Source organism: Alternaria metachromatica, assembly GCF_023757995.1.
Source record: "Alternaria metachromatica strain BMP 0045 chromosome Unknown scaffold_3, whole genome shotgun sequence".
In the NCBI taxonomy this organism is placed as follows: Eukaryota; Fungi; Ascomycota; class Dothideomycetes; order Pleosporales; family Pleosporaceae; genus Alternaria; species Alternaria metachromatica.
Window position 1 is genome coordinate 362,632 of NW_026055494.1, and position 14,358 is coordinate 376,989.

Genomic DNA, 14,358 nt, shown 5'->3' on the forward strand with positions numbered 1-14,358 from the left:
ATGGAAACTTACGACTCTCCAAACATGTCTGCCACGCCTGCCAATCCGGGGCTGGTACCTCGGACTATAGTTGGCTGTTGGTCCACACTCATGTACTGCTCCATCATGACAGTCCTGGCCTTGGTCTTCGTCGATCTCTGTATTTTGCCTTGCTCGTGGATACTGACACCCTTGATGCTACTCATGAGATCTAGTACGATGCTGCGCTGCATACGTTCGTCCGACCTGTTCGCTCCACGGAGCTTTGCAAGACGGCGGTCGACGCGATACTGGTCACCCATGCCGGGTAGAGACAAGATGATCGAGCGCGGTATCTCCTCGTCCAGGTGAATGATGCCGGCGATGAGTGAGGCGAGCTCTTTCTGGCAGTCCACAAAGTATGGCTCATGGAGGGACGTAATGGCCGATTTGAGGATGTCATTGCAGAAGTAGTCCCGAATGGGCGACTTCTCCTTGAACCGTGGGAGCAGGGTGCGCAATACGCGGACCATGGTGACAACGGACCTAGTATCGCGATAACGTATTGTTGAGTTGCAGAAGAGGAGGATAGGCTCGAGGACGGCAGGCGTTGAGAGAATGAAGTCGCACATGGGCGGTGCGTTGGCTTCTTTTCGACTGTGTTCATCGTGACGGGCAAATTCTGTGACCAGGTCAGCTTTTAGTCATCAAACACGATTAGGAGACTCGGTACTAGAACCGATACCCCAACGCAGATAGAAGTCGCGAAAGGAACACCACCAAGCACGATAAGTAATAGACGACTTACCCTGTCTCGAATCGAGCAGAACAGCGACAAGCGAAACCGCAGCATATGTGAGCTGTCGTAGTATGCTCTCAGTCTTCATCTCGTCCGTCAAGTTGTCGTTCTGCCCCGAATCCGCCACCTGTCGGGCAACCTCGTTCCATTCTCCGGAGATTTTTCGATCCAGCTCTCTGAATAGCCCCTGTATCATGGGTGGCAGAAAATGTGGTCGTAGACGCGCTGGGCAACCTTCAATGAGATGGGTGGATACGGTTAGTAAGACAGATAGATGATGCGCAGTCAGAGCGCCTGCGTGGCCAAACAGGGCTTGACTCAACGGGCCTGGCAGATCTTCTATCCCATAGAAGAAGTCTCGAAATCGCGTTAACGAGTAGAGGATGTAGTACGAGCTCTCCCTAATCTGCCTTACAGTGCCTCGTACCGTCGATGCAAAACCCTCAAACGTCGACTTGGAGCCACTAACTCTTGCAAAGAAGTCGTCTCGGCTCTCTGTCGATATTCCCGCTTGCCAGAAGCGATCAGTCAGTACTCTCCGAATAACTTGCTGTAGTTCTACTGGCAAGTGTGACCAGTTGGCGTCGATATCGTTGAATGCTTGTGCATGGCTCACGAGCTGGAGAAGGTTTGGGAGCAGCACTGGTATGGCCTCTGCCCAGAGCAGCGCAGCAGTCTCGTACGCAGCAGTGCCATCGCGAAGCTTTTCCGTCGATGCTGCCAGTAATGTCTTAGTAAGTCGTAGTGGCAGTTGTTGAGAACGGTCAAGAATTGAGGCCTGCAACGCCTGGCCATCACTAGGCAATTGTTGGTCAGACCAGTCCTGAATGCCGCGGAAGTTGTTCGCAGACAGAAACTCGGGTAATTGGCCCATTCCCAATACGCCACAGAAGGACTGGAATGAAGAGATGGCTTGGGTGAACTCATCGTTGCGCCAAGCATCCTTGACACGGTTGAGCATCTGTCTCATGCGCTCCTCTTGCGTGGCGCGCTCTAATGTTGTACATCTATGTATGATGATGAAAAGGAAAGCGGAGTACGCCATACGTTGGCGTTCGTCAGTCGTAGGATCATTAATCATCTCATTGACCTTGGCCTCTAGTTGCTCGTAGACGTTCATAAAGTCGTCAGCGAATTTCATCGCTAGTTTCTGCATCTCAAGACTGCATATGCGCTCGAGGTCTTTCACAGCATCGGAGTACTGTGGATAGTTCGTGTCATCGGCTAGCCGTACTGTAAGCATATACTCCAAGAAGGTAAGAGCGAATCCTGGGCGGTCGCCAAGGGCTTTCGTTGAGAGAGTTGCCATCAAAGATATTATCTTTCTCGCAACTTCAGGATCTTCGAAATGCGCTTGCAGGATTTGCCTGCCCCACTGCTCGAGCGAGTCTTCCAGGGTATTCCGCGTCCGCTCATCATCTTGCGCGTTTTCGCCTTGCCCTTGCTGCCACTTCATGTACCCCTTGAGTGCAGCTTCGATGACAGTGACCTGCGCATCGACCTGAAGGACTTGTGGAGAGTTCTTTGTGAAGTTTTGGCGCTGGAAAGCAGGCTGATCATGGTACAGGTTCTGGAGCATGTTCGTCGCCTGAGCAAGGATATGCGCCATTGCCTCTACTGGTGTCTTACGAACCAGGACTTCGATCACGTCTGCGCAGAAGCGCCGATAGTTGCCTAGAAAAGCATGACGTTCCGGTACTGTATCAATGTCTTCGTTGAGAAATTGTAACGTGACGTCTTCGGTGTCTTCGGGTAACGATTCGTATCGAATGAGTCGGGCGCAGCACGTCTCAAGTAGCCCGCCAACCATGGAGTTGACGACATCAGAGTCTCGCACGATGCTAGATCGTAACAGCTTGGTCCAACAATGGAGAACAGGTATGGAGACGACGAGACTCGGGTTGCGCATAATGTCGTATAGGAAACCGAATATGCCGGTTAGGTCGCTGCCATCTGGTATCGATTGGGGCTTTTGCTCGATGAATAGTCCGAGGCTGTTGGCCAACTGTCATCATTAGCACGGCGTGACAAGCCTCAAGGATGAGAAAGGGCCTTACTTCTGAGAGTCTCTTGCAGAGCATGTATTTCTGATCATCTATGTCATTCACATCCATATCCGTGAGCGTCCAGTTGTATACTTCTCGCAGGAGTGAAACACTGCCAGGTGTGAACATGGGGCATACAAGCTCCACAAACTCGTCGTCGTGCAGGTGGGTTCGGTTGTAGATCGCTTGGAGGGTCTCGACGGCGGCCTGTTCGTGTTAGCAGCTGTCCATGTGAGTGGATGTAAAGAGTCGACATACAATCTGCATCTCTACGGCTGGGGTAGCCAGCGCCTTGCAGACGGCCTCGATGACCTGTGTTGCAGCGATGGCCTTGGGCATAATCCACGGCATGGCCGCCTTGAGGGCCTGCATAGACTTGATAGCGCTTGTCTTGACAGCTTCCTGGTTCTGGTAGTCCTGCCCCAAGCACCAGCCCAAGTTGTCGCATAGTCTCTTCAGCCATCCTTCGTCTCCACACCGCACATCCAGACTCTTCTCGCGTGTAGGGAGCTGGTCTTGTATGACGGCAAGCGGTGTGAAAATCTCGACACAGGCGCGACCCAGGTCGCTACCTCGAAGGCCTGCGGTAGGGTCTTCGCGATTGAAGACTTCCTCAGAAAGCGTTTCCAGGACGTATAGCACGACAGCCTGGTGGTGCAGAGAACTTGTCCAGAGCGAGACCAGCAGTTCGTCCATATCCAGCCACTCGGCGCCCCAACTGCGCTTCGCAATTTCCGTCCATAGCTGCGCAACCTTGTTCCTGAGGAATGCCGCATCGTCTTCGGACACGTTTTGGGCGAGCTCGATCGCGTAGCCTCGTAACGCTGTGCCTTGGTCCTCTGTGAAGTCCTCCCAGCTGTATTTTATCGAGTGCTCCAGCATAGTAAGACCATAGTAGCGGAGGGGCGCGGGTTGCGAGCGGTCGAGTGCGAGCGTGTGACCATGTGAAGGCGCTTCCGGGTGCCGTTTCGCTTGCTCGAGGTATTCGGTTGCCTGTCGGCGGGTATCATTCGTTGACGAGGTTGCGTATATGGCCTGCAGCGCTTCTAATATCTGTGAGAGGTCTGAGTCGCCGCTGCCGTTGGACTGTCGGTGTTGCGCTCCACCGCCGCCATTCGTTTGCGGGGCCTGGTCTGCCCCAACGTTCATCGTGCAGAGGGCGTCTCTAGCCTCGGTATGTAAAGACGTGAGGTCAGGTGAGTCTGGCGCGAACTGCACGGGGATATTGTAGCAATGTCGTGTGCGTCGTGTTCTGGATTTCGAAGATTCGGGCGGAAGTTGCTGAAAGCGGAAGACGTAGAGGGCAAGGATCGTGGGTAAGGAAGCTTTGGCGCCCGGTGTCTGGGACTGACCAGAGAAGATGGCGGTGTAGCGAGTAAGCCCAGATTCATTGACTCACAGGCCGGGACGTGGTACGCTTTATTTCGAGGGTCCAGCAAGGCAGTCGAGGCCTCTATTCACGTCGCACGTTCCACAGACGCGTTTTGCAGGCTGCAGTCCCAAAGGCACGTCACGTCGACGCGATGTCAGCTGCTTTGCCGCCAGAACTAGGCTCGTCGCTTCCGAACTAGTCTATATCCAATACATGTATCGCTATATACAAAATCATAAGTCTATCGTAAATGCTCCCCGAACACCTTGACGAGTACACAAAGTCGTCTAACGCTTATGTTTGCCCAAATGAATCATATGCACAAGAACTGCTGACTGCGTGACCTGAGCATCGCATGATATTGCATCACCGTGCATCGATTGGTCAAACCCCACCACACCAAACCCCGACATCATCAACTTTGCGACATTACATGACAGCGCAAGTCTGCTTTTGGCACTGCTGGAGATATCCCTCATCTTCTTCCGTGCCCAACGCGCTTCCCGCCTTTCGCACGACGCCTTTGACAGTCATGACCTGGTCACCTTCCGCGTGCCACCACCGCAGCGTCTGCTGCAGCGCGCCGTCGGTCTCCTCGGATGTGATGGTCCACTTGCCACCGCTGACCTCGACATTGGTTTGTCCTGACGGAAAGTGGAACTCGGGCAGGTAGCAGACCGTAGGGAAATCTTCCGATGTCGAGCTTGGCGCAGAGAGGGCTAGCTTGAACGTGCAGTTCTTGAGGTCGAACCCGTACGACGAAATGTCTCCATGGACGGCAACGGGTGTGGGACGGATGAAGGCCTCTGCTGCTCGCAGACCCCGAACGTCGTCGTCATCTTTCTTTGAGCTCATTCGTTCTGCGGTGATGGTCTTCTGCAGGTTGGAAGGGTTAATGCTAAGGGTATCGGTCGACTGTGCTCTCGAGAACGTAGGCGAATTCTTATCTAGCGACGCACGGGAGTCGGCTGGAGAGAAGGGGCCTGCAGGAACCGCCTTGTCGTCTACTGAGTAGATGGAGAGGTCCTCTCCGTTCCAAAGATCGCCCCAGTAATGGCAGTTCTGGTCTTCGTCAGTTGTGTCCAATTCTAGGCAGAATACGAACATACATTTGCAACATAGGTCCACAGGGCGAAGCCATTAGCTTTACTGTCTTCAAGCGCGAAGTGGTTGGCATCCAAAGCAGCTATCTGGCTGCTGTAGTTACCCGTCTTGTACGCATACTTGTCGTCCATATCGTATGGGATACCGATCTCGGTGAAGATACAGGGGTGGACACCCGTGTACTCTGTTCCTTCGTCTCGAATCGCCTTGAGCTGGTGGGAGAAGCAGTTTCTGATGGCATTCTCGCCAATCTTTATGGCAAATGCTGGCGTCAAATACTTTCCTCGCAATACACCAAATACGTCAACGTTCCATACGCGGTTCCTGTGTGATGTTAGACGAGATGAAATAAGAATCGATATTCTGGAACATACCACTTCTTTGTGATAAGAGTGATGCCATCGTAGAAATGGGGCGAGAAGATCATGTTGGGATCATCGTCTTCTGTGCCCTTGACCTTTGGCGGTATCTCCAACACTGGCGGCTGGAAGAACATCAAAGAATCCGGGAATATGGACTTGACCATCTTGCTGTACGCCCGGTAGTGCGGCAGCCAGTAGTGGTTTGTGAAGTACTCGTAGTCAATCTTGGCCCCATTTTTGGGATCAATTCCGAAGTAGTCCTTCTTCAAGACCGTGTCAGTCGCTGGGTCCCAGACACCGTGTTGCGCCCACAAGCATTCGCCCAACTTCCACCCTGGGTCGCGTTTCCAGCCGTATTTGGTGTCGTCGTAATCTTTCGATAGCCATGCCATAGTGCCCTCGGGATCCACTAATGCCGAGCCACTCTTGTATGGTCCCAGCCCGCCAAATTCCCAAGTCGATATCTCGCAAGCTCTGCCCGATCCGGTAAGTATCGCCTGCCAAGCCGTCGGCGAGGTGCCCTTCTGGAGTTTCTGTTCGCTCGGGATCTGGGTAATATCTTGGTAGCTGATGAGGCCTCTGTTGGGCTCGTTCATGCTTTCCCACCCAACGATCGGGTCGTGCCACAGGTCGCCTGCTTGGTGTATCCGCTTCGCAAGATGCTCGCATGCCCCGATGTAGTGATCTTCCAGATAGTCCTGGATGTTCTTTCCATCTATGATGGCCTTGGGCGCGAAGTCCCTACCACCAAAGAACAGCGTCCACATAACCTGACATACTAATCGTGTGTAGTTGGTGGTCCAGATCATCTTAGGGAAGGTGGCAGGGTCGGGGTATGTGTTGTGCACGAGGGCGGCTTCGGTGACGGCGAAGTTCTCGGGGTCCAGCCCGCAAGCATAGAGAGTCCACATGGGCGCGCCGGAACCTCCAGAGAATCGTGACCACTATGCGATGCATTAGAGAAGGAGTAACTGAATCTATTGGAATGCTACCTACGACATCCTGGTGAGGATCCATAAAGATATAGAATCCATACTCTTTTGCCTTTCGGAGTAGAGCGATAGTGTGGTCTATCCACTCCTCGTCGTACTTGCCCGGGCCCGCGTGCTCTATGGCTTCCCACGTGAAGACATAGCGGATGGTGTTGTAGCCCCAACTACGTAATCGCGAGAAGTGTGTCGCGGAGTCTTCTAGCGAAAAGGGTCGGTTGACAAAGGAAACATTGTCGCCGTCGAAGAAGTTGTCTGGAATGTGTGACGGCTGATCTGGCTTCGCAGGAAACTTGGCGTCGGCTGCACAGTTGATACCGTGCAGGGTGACTTCGCGGTTCTGGGGGTCTCGGAATATGCGTCCGTCGATACGCAGCCGAATGGGAGACATTACTGGGGACAGGCGTGTGGACGGTTACGAGGAGAGTGAATGAGAAGAACAGGAAAAGGTGCGCAAGGCGGGTGCGAAGAGGAGCTATGAGGTATGCGCCTGTCTAGTCCTGATGGCGTAGCGGCGGCGTTCACGGGCATGCATCTGGGCATGTCGTAATCCATGCCTGCCCGCATTAGCGTTCTGGGGGTCGCGGGGGTCAGTGCGTCCCGGCTATCATGCGGCTGGTCGCTGAGGACAAGTTGCAATTGTTCGACAGTGAAAGGCCAAATAAAGGCACGACCCGCTCTTTCCATGAACTGACCGTCGCACCTGCCGTTGCTTCTCTGCGCGGACTATACTCCCGCTTGCTCAACATCCAACCTACCGTCACTCATTCATAGCACTTTCAACCGTATCCCGCCATGATACTCCGACTATCCTCTCTTGCCCTAGGGCTCCTCCCGCTCGCCAGCGCACTCTCCGCCTCGGACATACCCACGGATACTCCCGTGTCGCAGCTCATCAAGGACGCCAGCGTCCAACTCGCTACCGGCAACACCCAAGACGCCCTTCTCTACTTCGACATCGCCATCACCCGCGACCCGCGCAACTACCTCACCTACTTCAGGCGCGGCGCCGCTTACCTGCAAATCGGCCGAACAGCGCAGGCCCAACATGACTTCGACAAGGTGCTGGAACTGAAGCCTGGCTTCGAGGGCGCATTAGTGCAGAGGGCCAAGATCCGCGCCAGGAAGGCCGACTGGGCGGCAGCGCGCAAAGACTACGAGGCTGCCGGCAAGACCGATGCCATCGCGGAGCTGGAAGAAGCGCAGGGCGCTGCCATCATGGCACAGGAAGCGGCAGAGAAGCGCGACTGGGACGCGTGTATCTCGAACGCCGGAACTGCCATCTTAGTCGCGGGAGGAGCATACGACATCCGCAAGACAAGAGCGAGGTGTCGCTTCGAGAAGGGCGAGGTCGCCGAGGGCATCAGCGACCTGCAGCATCTCCTCCAGATCAACAAGGGCGATATTCAACCCCATCTTCAGAGCTCCGCCATGGCCTTCTACTCCCTGGGCGAAACCGACAAGGGGCTCAAGCACATCGCACAATGTCTTCAGTCAGACCCAGACTCGAAGGTCTGCATGAAACTGCGAAGAAGAGAAAAGACCCTCGACAAGGACATCCAAAAGGTGCGCAAGTTCTTCGAGAAGCGCCAGTTCGCCACCGCCTCGAAACTCCTCATCGATCGCGGCGAAGAGGAACCGGGTCTGTTGAAAGAGGTCAAGCAAGACTACAAAGACTACACCGAACAGGGCTACATCTACGCCAACTCACCCCAAGGTCTCTATCAGACCCTCGTCGAGATGACCTGCGAAGCCTACGTCGAGATGAACAACCTAAAGAAGGGCACACCATACTGTACCGAAGCCCTACAACTCAACCCCGACTCGTTACACGCCCTCCTCCACAAAGCTCAATTCCAGCTCGACGCCAGCGAATTCGAAGACTGCGTCCGGACCCTAGAGCACGCGAAAGAGCACCACCAGAACCAGAAGCTCGACGAGTTACACCACAAAGCGCAGACACTGCTCAAGCGCTCGAAGACAAAGGACTACTACAAGGTGCTCGGCGTAACGCGCGACGCAGACGAGCGCGAGATCAAGAAGGCATACCGCAAGCTGACCAAGATGTACCACCCCGACAAGGCCTCGGCCAACAACATGACACCCGAGGATGCGCAGAAGAAGATGTCCCAAGTCAACGAAGCCTACGAAGTCCTCTCCGACCCCGAACTCAAGGAACGTTTCGATCGCGGCGACGACCCCAACAGCAACGAGCAGCAGCAAGGCAATCCCTTCCAGGGCTCACCCTTCGGCGGTCAGCAGTTCATGTTCAGACAAGGTGGAGGTGGTGGCTTCCCCGGTGGTGGCGGTAGCTTCAAGTTCCAGCAGGGCGGCGGCGGTTTCCCAGGTGGTTTCCCCGGTGGATTTGGCTTCTAGACTATTGCTATTGCTTACTTATATGACTTGGAGTTTGGGAGCATACACAGTGGGTCAGTCAGTCACATGGGTAGAAGATTCTGGCGTTTTCCACTGTATGATATCGTTGCTTCGGCTGTATTGAGAAATGAATTATGGTAGCTAGTAAGTGAGAAGATACATCTTTCCTGCTGGTCTACGTTCCTTCTTGTCCTTGAATAATTTCCAGCGTTCTTCTCTTTTTTACCGGACAGTCTCGTTATGTTTTGAGTTGTACTCAACCATACTGTACACCCTGGAGGTATTCGCTACACTGTACTTTGTCGGAAGTCAACGCATAGCTCAGTGAATACCTCCAGGCTATAGTGTAAGGTCACTTTACTTGGTCTTGTATGATTCAGGATCCGCGACCCATGGCTTCGGGACGAAGCCGTCGGGTGGCTCTCGCTGCTCAACGAGCTTGCGAACCAGATCGTTGACGAAATCGGAGCATGTATGCTTGGTCAAGTCTTCAAGTCCTTTCCATGCTGGTTTCGCATGGAAGACCCAAAAGTCTACCAGTAAGCGTCGGGCAGGTGAGCTTGCGGAGGTACCAGCATAAATGATCTGTATCGATAGATTTCCAGGGTATTTCTTGGAGGTTTGGCTGTGTCGAATGATAGCGGCGACGACGCTGTTCTGGAGTGTAACGTCCATAAGCCGTTCCCCAAGTACATAGAGACTAGCGAGGTATGTATGAGCCTGATCGTTCTCGCGATGCATGATTTTTCCGGTGTACAACCATCCGCAATAGCCTTCGAAGATGGCAGGATCCACGTCAGACATGTCGATGGGCTTGGTATGATCTGTGCGCCATTCCGGTTTCAACGCGTTCTTGAAGAATTCGGAGCTCTTGCTCAAGGCAGTGCTGTGGACATGCAACAGTGTCTCCGGGGTGTTGCCGACGTGGATAGGGACGATGTCGCCTCTCAAGTTGGGTGTCTCAAAGTCGTCTCCCGCCTCTATCAAGGCGATCATGGCGGTGTCTGGAGCGCGCGCGGGGATCTTCACGATGGGCATTTTCGATCTGTACGCCATGGTGTCAGTTATGAGAAATATGAGTCGCCTCAAACTCACTTACAGCCACGACTTAAATCGATGTTGAAAAGATGAGTTAACGGACATGCGAGAGGTTGCTGACGACGCGGGATCTTGGAAGTGAGTGAGAAAACGTATCTCCGATTTCGCGCTAGCGATGTCTCATTCACCAGGATACAGTCCTCCGCTTTTTAGTCTAGCTTCACAGGTGAGGAGATTGCACATTCACTTCATCGTTGGGTAACTGAGCAGACGTTCTTCGCACAGAAGGTTGCCGTACCCTAGCATCAAAATCCACCCTGGAGGTATTCACGTAACTTGTTGTTGATTTTTACTAGACCAAAGGACTATGTATACTTCATAGTACATCATCACTTGTAGCGAGTTCTGGTAACAAGGGATGTAGTCTCCTACATGCCCCAGAATGCATCAATGACGTCCACCTCCTCCTGGACAGAAGGATCAGTCTTGTTGGAACGCTCATCCTCGCTGGGTGATCCATCTTCGCTGGAAGATTCTTCCTCGCTGGAAAGCTCTTCCTCACTAGAAGGCTCGTCCTTGATGAAGGGCTCATCTATCATAGAAGGCTCTTCCTTGATATGAGTTTCATCCTCAACGTAAGGCTCGTTCGTAACGAAAGGTTTCTCCTCATCGGAAGGCTCATCCTTGATGGAAGGCTCAGAGATTGCCTCGCCGCCCCTGTCTTCCGGCATTTCGCTCTTGATCACGACACCCTTGTTGTAATAGAAACTTCGTTGCGAGATCCATGGCCTAGCTTGGGAAGCATCCGGTAGTCCTCGCCTGTCTAACAGTGCCGGTAAGAGGTCATCCAGAAAAGGTTTGTTCTCTGGCGCTCGAAGTCTCGTCTTCGTGACCCAAGAGGAGTCCATGTTGAAAGCCCACAGATCCACCAGGAGACGTATCACCGGGGCTTTCCTCGGAGCGCCCTTGTAAATGATTCCGATAGCTTCCAGATCAGGTACTTTGTAGCGCAGGGGCTTTTGACTCAGTCGCGCAGTGATATGGCGGTAGATTATGGCGTCGACGACATCGTTCTGGAATGTGCGGTCGATCAACTTTTCTCCCAAGACGTACATCCGAGCAAGGTAACTGAATCCATTGTGATTGTCTAGTTTCGCGTCAAGGACTCGAGTATATAGCCATTGACAGTATATGTCGAAATCATGAGGCTTTTCGTCGGACAGATCGATGAACCTGCAGAGGTACACGTACGGAGTCAGTAAATGTCTCATATGTATGTATTTCGTAAAGCGAGATCTTACCTGTGAGATAAAATCGACTCGTGACTAATGGCTTTTCTGAAGTATTCGGAGCTGCTGCTGATGAGATCCTTGTGTACTTCGACGATTTGAAGTCCGACTTTGACTGCGATAGTCTCGCCCGAGACACTAAAGACGTTAGATGTCTGTATTCTGAGAAGACATAGGCGTCGATTCACTTTGGCAGCTTGATGATAAATGCAGCTGATTCACATGAGTCTGGGGAAGCCATCTTGCTGTAGGCTTCCCGCTCCTTGTTAGCAGGCAATAGCAATGAAGTGGTTAGTCAAGCAGGTCAGTGGTTCGCAAGGTATTGGTTCGAAAGTGAACGCAAATTGCGACAGAACACCTGGGCAGGCATAAAGCACGGACGCTGCAGCCTAAGCCGATCCTCAAATGTACGCAGTGAAAGTGAGTGCGAATTTGTCTCAAAGAGGAAAGCGCGCCTGTCTCTGATATCACCCACGATGGAAGCACTGACGTTTTTGGCACGATAGACAATATGCCAATGATCTTAGTATAGCAGTTAGGACTTCCCGCGGAATACACGCACGACTATGTATATATGCTCTGGCGCTGGACATTACACTAGAGACTATCTAGGTAATCGGGTTAGAACAAGCTGTGTTGATGTGCAAGATCCAAACTCGACCTAGCGGGCTCTTGCAACAATATTACCCATGAATTCTTCCGCCCTTGGCACCTATAACTCTAGTATCCCGCCCTCTTTCATCAATACGCTTCTCCAGCCCTCTCAGCATCTCGAACCATCCAAGATGTCCGTTCCAGTCTCTCCACCGTCTCCACTTCTGCGCCTTCCTCGCGAACTGCGCGATCAAGTATACACTTACACCTTCCACGGTTCGGTGCCCTTTTTGAAAAATCGAGCTGCAATCACGACATCAAGCAAAATTGCGCTCTTCCACGACCTCCCAGCCTTGTGTCAAGCCAACCGCCAACTATTCAACGAAGCCACGCCGATTTTTCTTGCTTAGAACCTGTTTTTATAGAACACTTAAGAGTTACAGCAGCTTAGACTCTAAGAATTATAATTTCTCTTATTTAATAAGAAGTACCTTTACGTATATAGTAGTTATATAATTTAAAAATTATAAGTAGCTTATTTTACTTTATATTATTATAGTACTATAAATAAAATAAAAAAACTAAACTTTAAAATTATATATACTAAAGTAAGTTAACTATAAAAAAATATAAAATATATACTTTAGTATTTTTATTACTTATATAACTTATATAACTATATTAGTATTTTAAATTTTTATATTTTAAGCTACTTTTTAAAGTACTATAATAGTATTTTATAAAGTACTAGTACTAACTTTTAATATTTTTACTTTCTTTACTATACTTAGTACTTTAAAAAGTATTAAAAATTTAAGTTAAATATATAGTAAGTTTAAAAATATTAGTAGTATTAGTTAATATATATAGTAAATTTAAAAAAATTTTATTTACTATAACTATTTATAAAGTATATAGTATTACTATTTACTATAAATATAGCTAACTATATAAGTAATACTTTTTAAGCTAAAAACTTTTTAAAAAAAAAAAAATATATAGTAAAAAGTTTTTTTTATTAACTTAAATAGCTTAGCTATATACTAATAAATTTTAAGAAGTTATACTTTATAAGTAATACTTATAGCTACTTACTTTAAAGAGTTTACGCTAATAACTACTTTTATAGTTATAGTTTATAAGTTAACTAAAAGTTTAAAAAATAAAAATAAAATACTTTAAAGATAGTAGTAGCTATTAAGTAATAAAATCTATATTTAGGTAAATATATATTAATATGTGTCTTATGTAGGCTAAACGCGAAGAAACGACCTTTATAGCAGCTCTTGGACCTGTATTCTTATCTTCCTGAAGATGCAGCATCCAAGCACGTCAAGCATATCTCAATCTGCAACTGGACCGAGCAAGGCACTGCTACGCACCTGGAACTGATCTTTAAGTTCATTCAGCTCGAATCCATCAATATCATTTTCAGTTTCCCCAGTATTGAAGATGGCGTGCGCATGGAGAGGTTCGATTACACCAACGAGCAAGAGTGTTATTTAGAAACTGGCTTGCACTACGATCTCCCCGAAGGACGCAGCCTCGAGGAAGAGAAGGCGAGTCTTGCGCAAGACGTGGAGACGTTTGTCGCAAAGTATGGTCTCGATCGCATCATCGATATGCCCAAGCTCGACAGCATGCAGTTCCAATTCGCAACGAATCAAGGTGAAGAGGATGCTTTTGGCGGCAACCAAGAGTATAGGCATCGCTTGTGCAATCCGTTGTGGAGGTGGGCGACGAAAAAGATGGAGGAGAAATGGGGAGCTGATAAGTTTTTCGTCACGACTACGATGCCGGAGGACTATCATCATGTGAACAGGCCGTATGTCGGGTGGTGAGCTTACTTGGACCCCAAGGTCCGCGAAACTAATCGCACTCCGCGTCGTAAGAGTACTGGATATCTCACCACTCTTTACGAATTCAAACTTCTTGTAGCTGCTTGTCATACCCGTCTGAGTTGGGCTCGACGGCTGCACTCCACTCGGCGCCTTCGAGGACCTATGTATATGAAAGGCAAGTGGCGATTGCTAGGGTCAAACTGTGACAACAGTGTATGATTGTAATCTTTGAGTTATTGACAGCGGCCTGCTCCAAGACCTATTGAAACCGCTCATGGAAGCCCTGGCCCTGATCTCGAGGTACCTTCCCGACTATAGAGTATCTATAAACATCTCCGGTGTGATTGTAATAGCTCTTAGTCGGAAGTGTCCATCAATTCATCCTTCGCATTCTCAGTCTCTTTCCCGTTGTTCTGTTCCACCCTCAAACGGTACTGTTCAGGAGCCACCATCCACGGACTAAGTTTCCGATTGATAGGATGTTTCGTACAAGAACGAATGAAGCCTCTCACCAAGTCGTCCACGAACTCCACGCTGGTTTCCTCTATAAGACTTCCTGTAATCATCCAGTCTTCATCGCAACCGTATACA

The 14,358-nt window shown here is 50.4% G+C and overlaps 5 protein-coding genes across 5 annotated transcripts; 1 reads left to right on the plus strand and 4 right to left on the minus strand.

Moving 5' to 3' along the window:
- Positions 1–8: 8 nt before the first annotated feature.
- J4E83_001768 (uncharacterized protein) lies at positions 9–3,951 on the minus strand (the record flags this gene model as incomplete). The annotated part of the gene is made up of 4 exons (XM_049328721.1): positions 9–640; positions 767–2,762; positions 2,815–3,009; positions 3,061–3,951. The coding sequence occupies 4 exons, from the start codon at positions 3,949–3,951 to the stop codon at positions 9–11; spliced, it is 3,714 nt and encodes a 1,237-aa protein (XP_049191693.1).
- Positions 3,952–4,603: 652 nt separating this feature from the next.
- On the minus strand, positions 4,604–7,020 carry EGC1 (endo-1,4-beta-glucanase; the record flags this gene model as incomplete). Its single annotated transcript, XM_049328722.1, has 4 exons — positions 4,604–5,236; positions 5,284–5,602; positions 5,653–6,584; positions 6,637–7,020. The coding sequence occupies 4 exons, from the start codon at positions 7,018–7,020 to the stop codon at positions 4,604–4,606; spliced, it is 2,268 nt and encodes a 755-aa protein (XP_049191694.1).
- A 404-nt stretch (positions 7,021–7,424) lies between these two features.
- J4E83_001770 (uncharacterized protein) lies at positions 7,425–9,005 on the plus strand (the record flags this gene model as incomplete). Its single annotated transcript, XM_049328723.1, has 1 exon — positions 7,425–9,005. One exon carries the CDS (start codon positions 7,425–7,427, stop codon positions 9,003–9,005), a length of 1,581 nt encoding a protein of 526 aa, XP_049191695.1.
- A 357-nt stretch (positions 9,006–9,362) lies between these two features.
- J4E83_001771 (uncharacterized protein) lies at positions 9,363–10,061 on the minus strand (the record flags this gene model as incomplete). The annotated part of the gene is made up of 1 exon (XM_049328724.1): positions 9,363–10,061. One exon carries the CDS (start codon positions 10,059–10,061, stop codon positions 9,363–9,365), a length of 699 nt encoding a protein of 232 aa, XP_049191696.1.
- Positions 10,062–10,471: 410 nt separating this feature from the next.
- On the minus strand, positions 10,472–11,158 carry J4E83_001772 (uncharacterized protein; the record flags this gene model as incomplete). The annotated part of the gene is made up of 1 exon (XM_049328725.1): positions 10,472–11,158. One exon carries the CDS (start codon positions 11,156–11,158, stop codon positions 10,472–10,474), a length of 687 nt encoding a protein of 228 aa, XP_049191697.1.
- Positions 11,159–14,358: the final 3,200 nt, after the last annotated feature.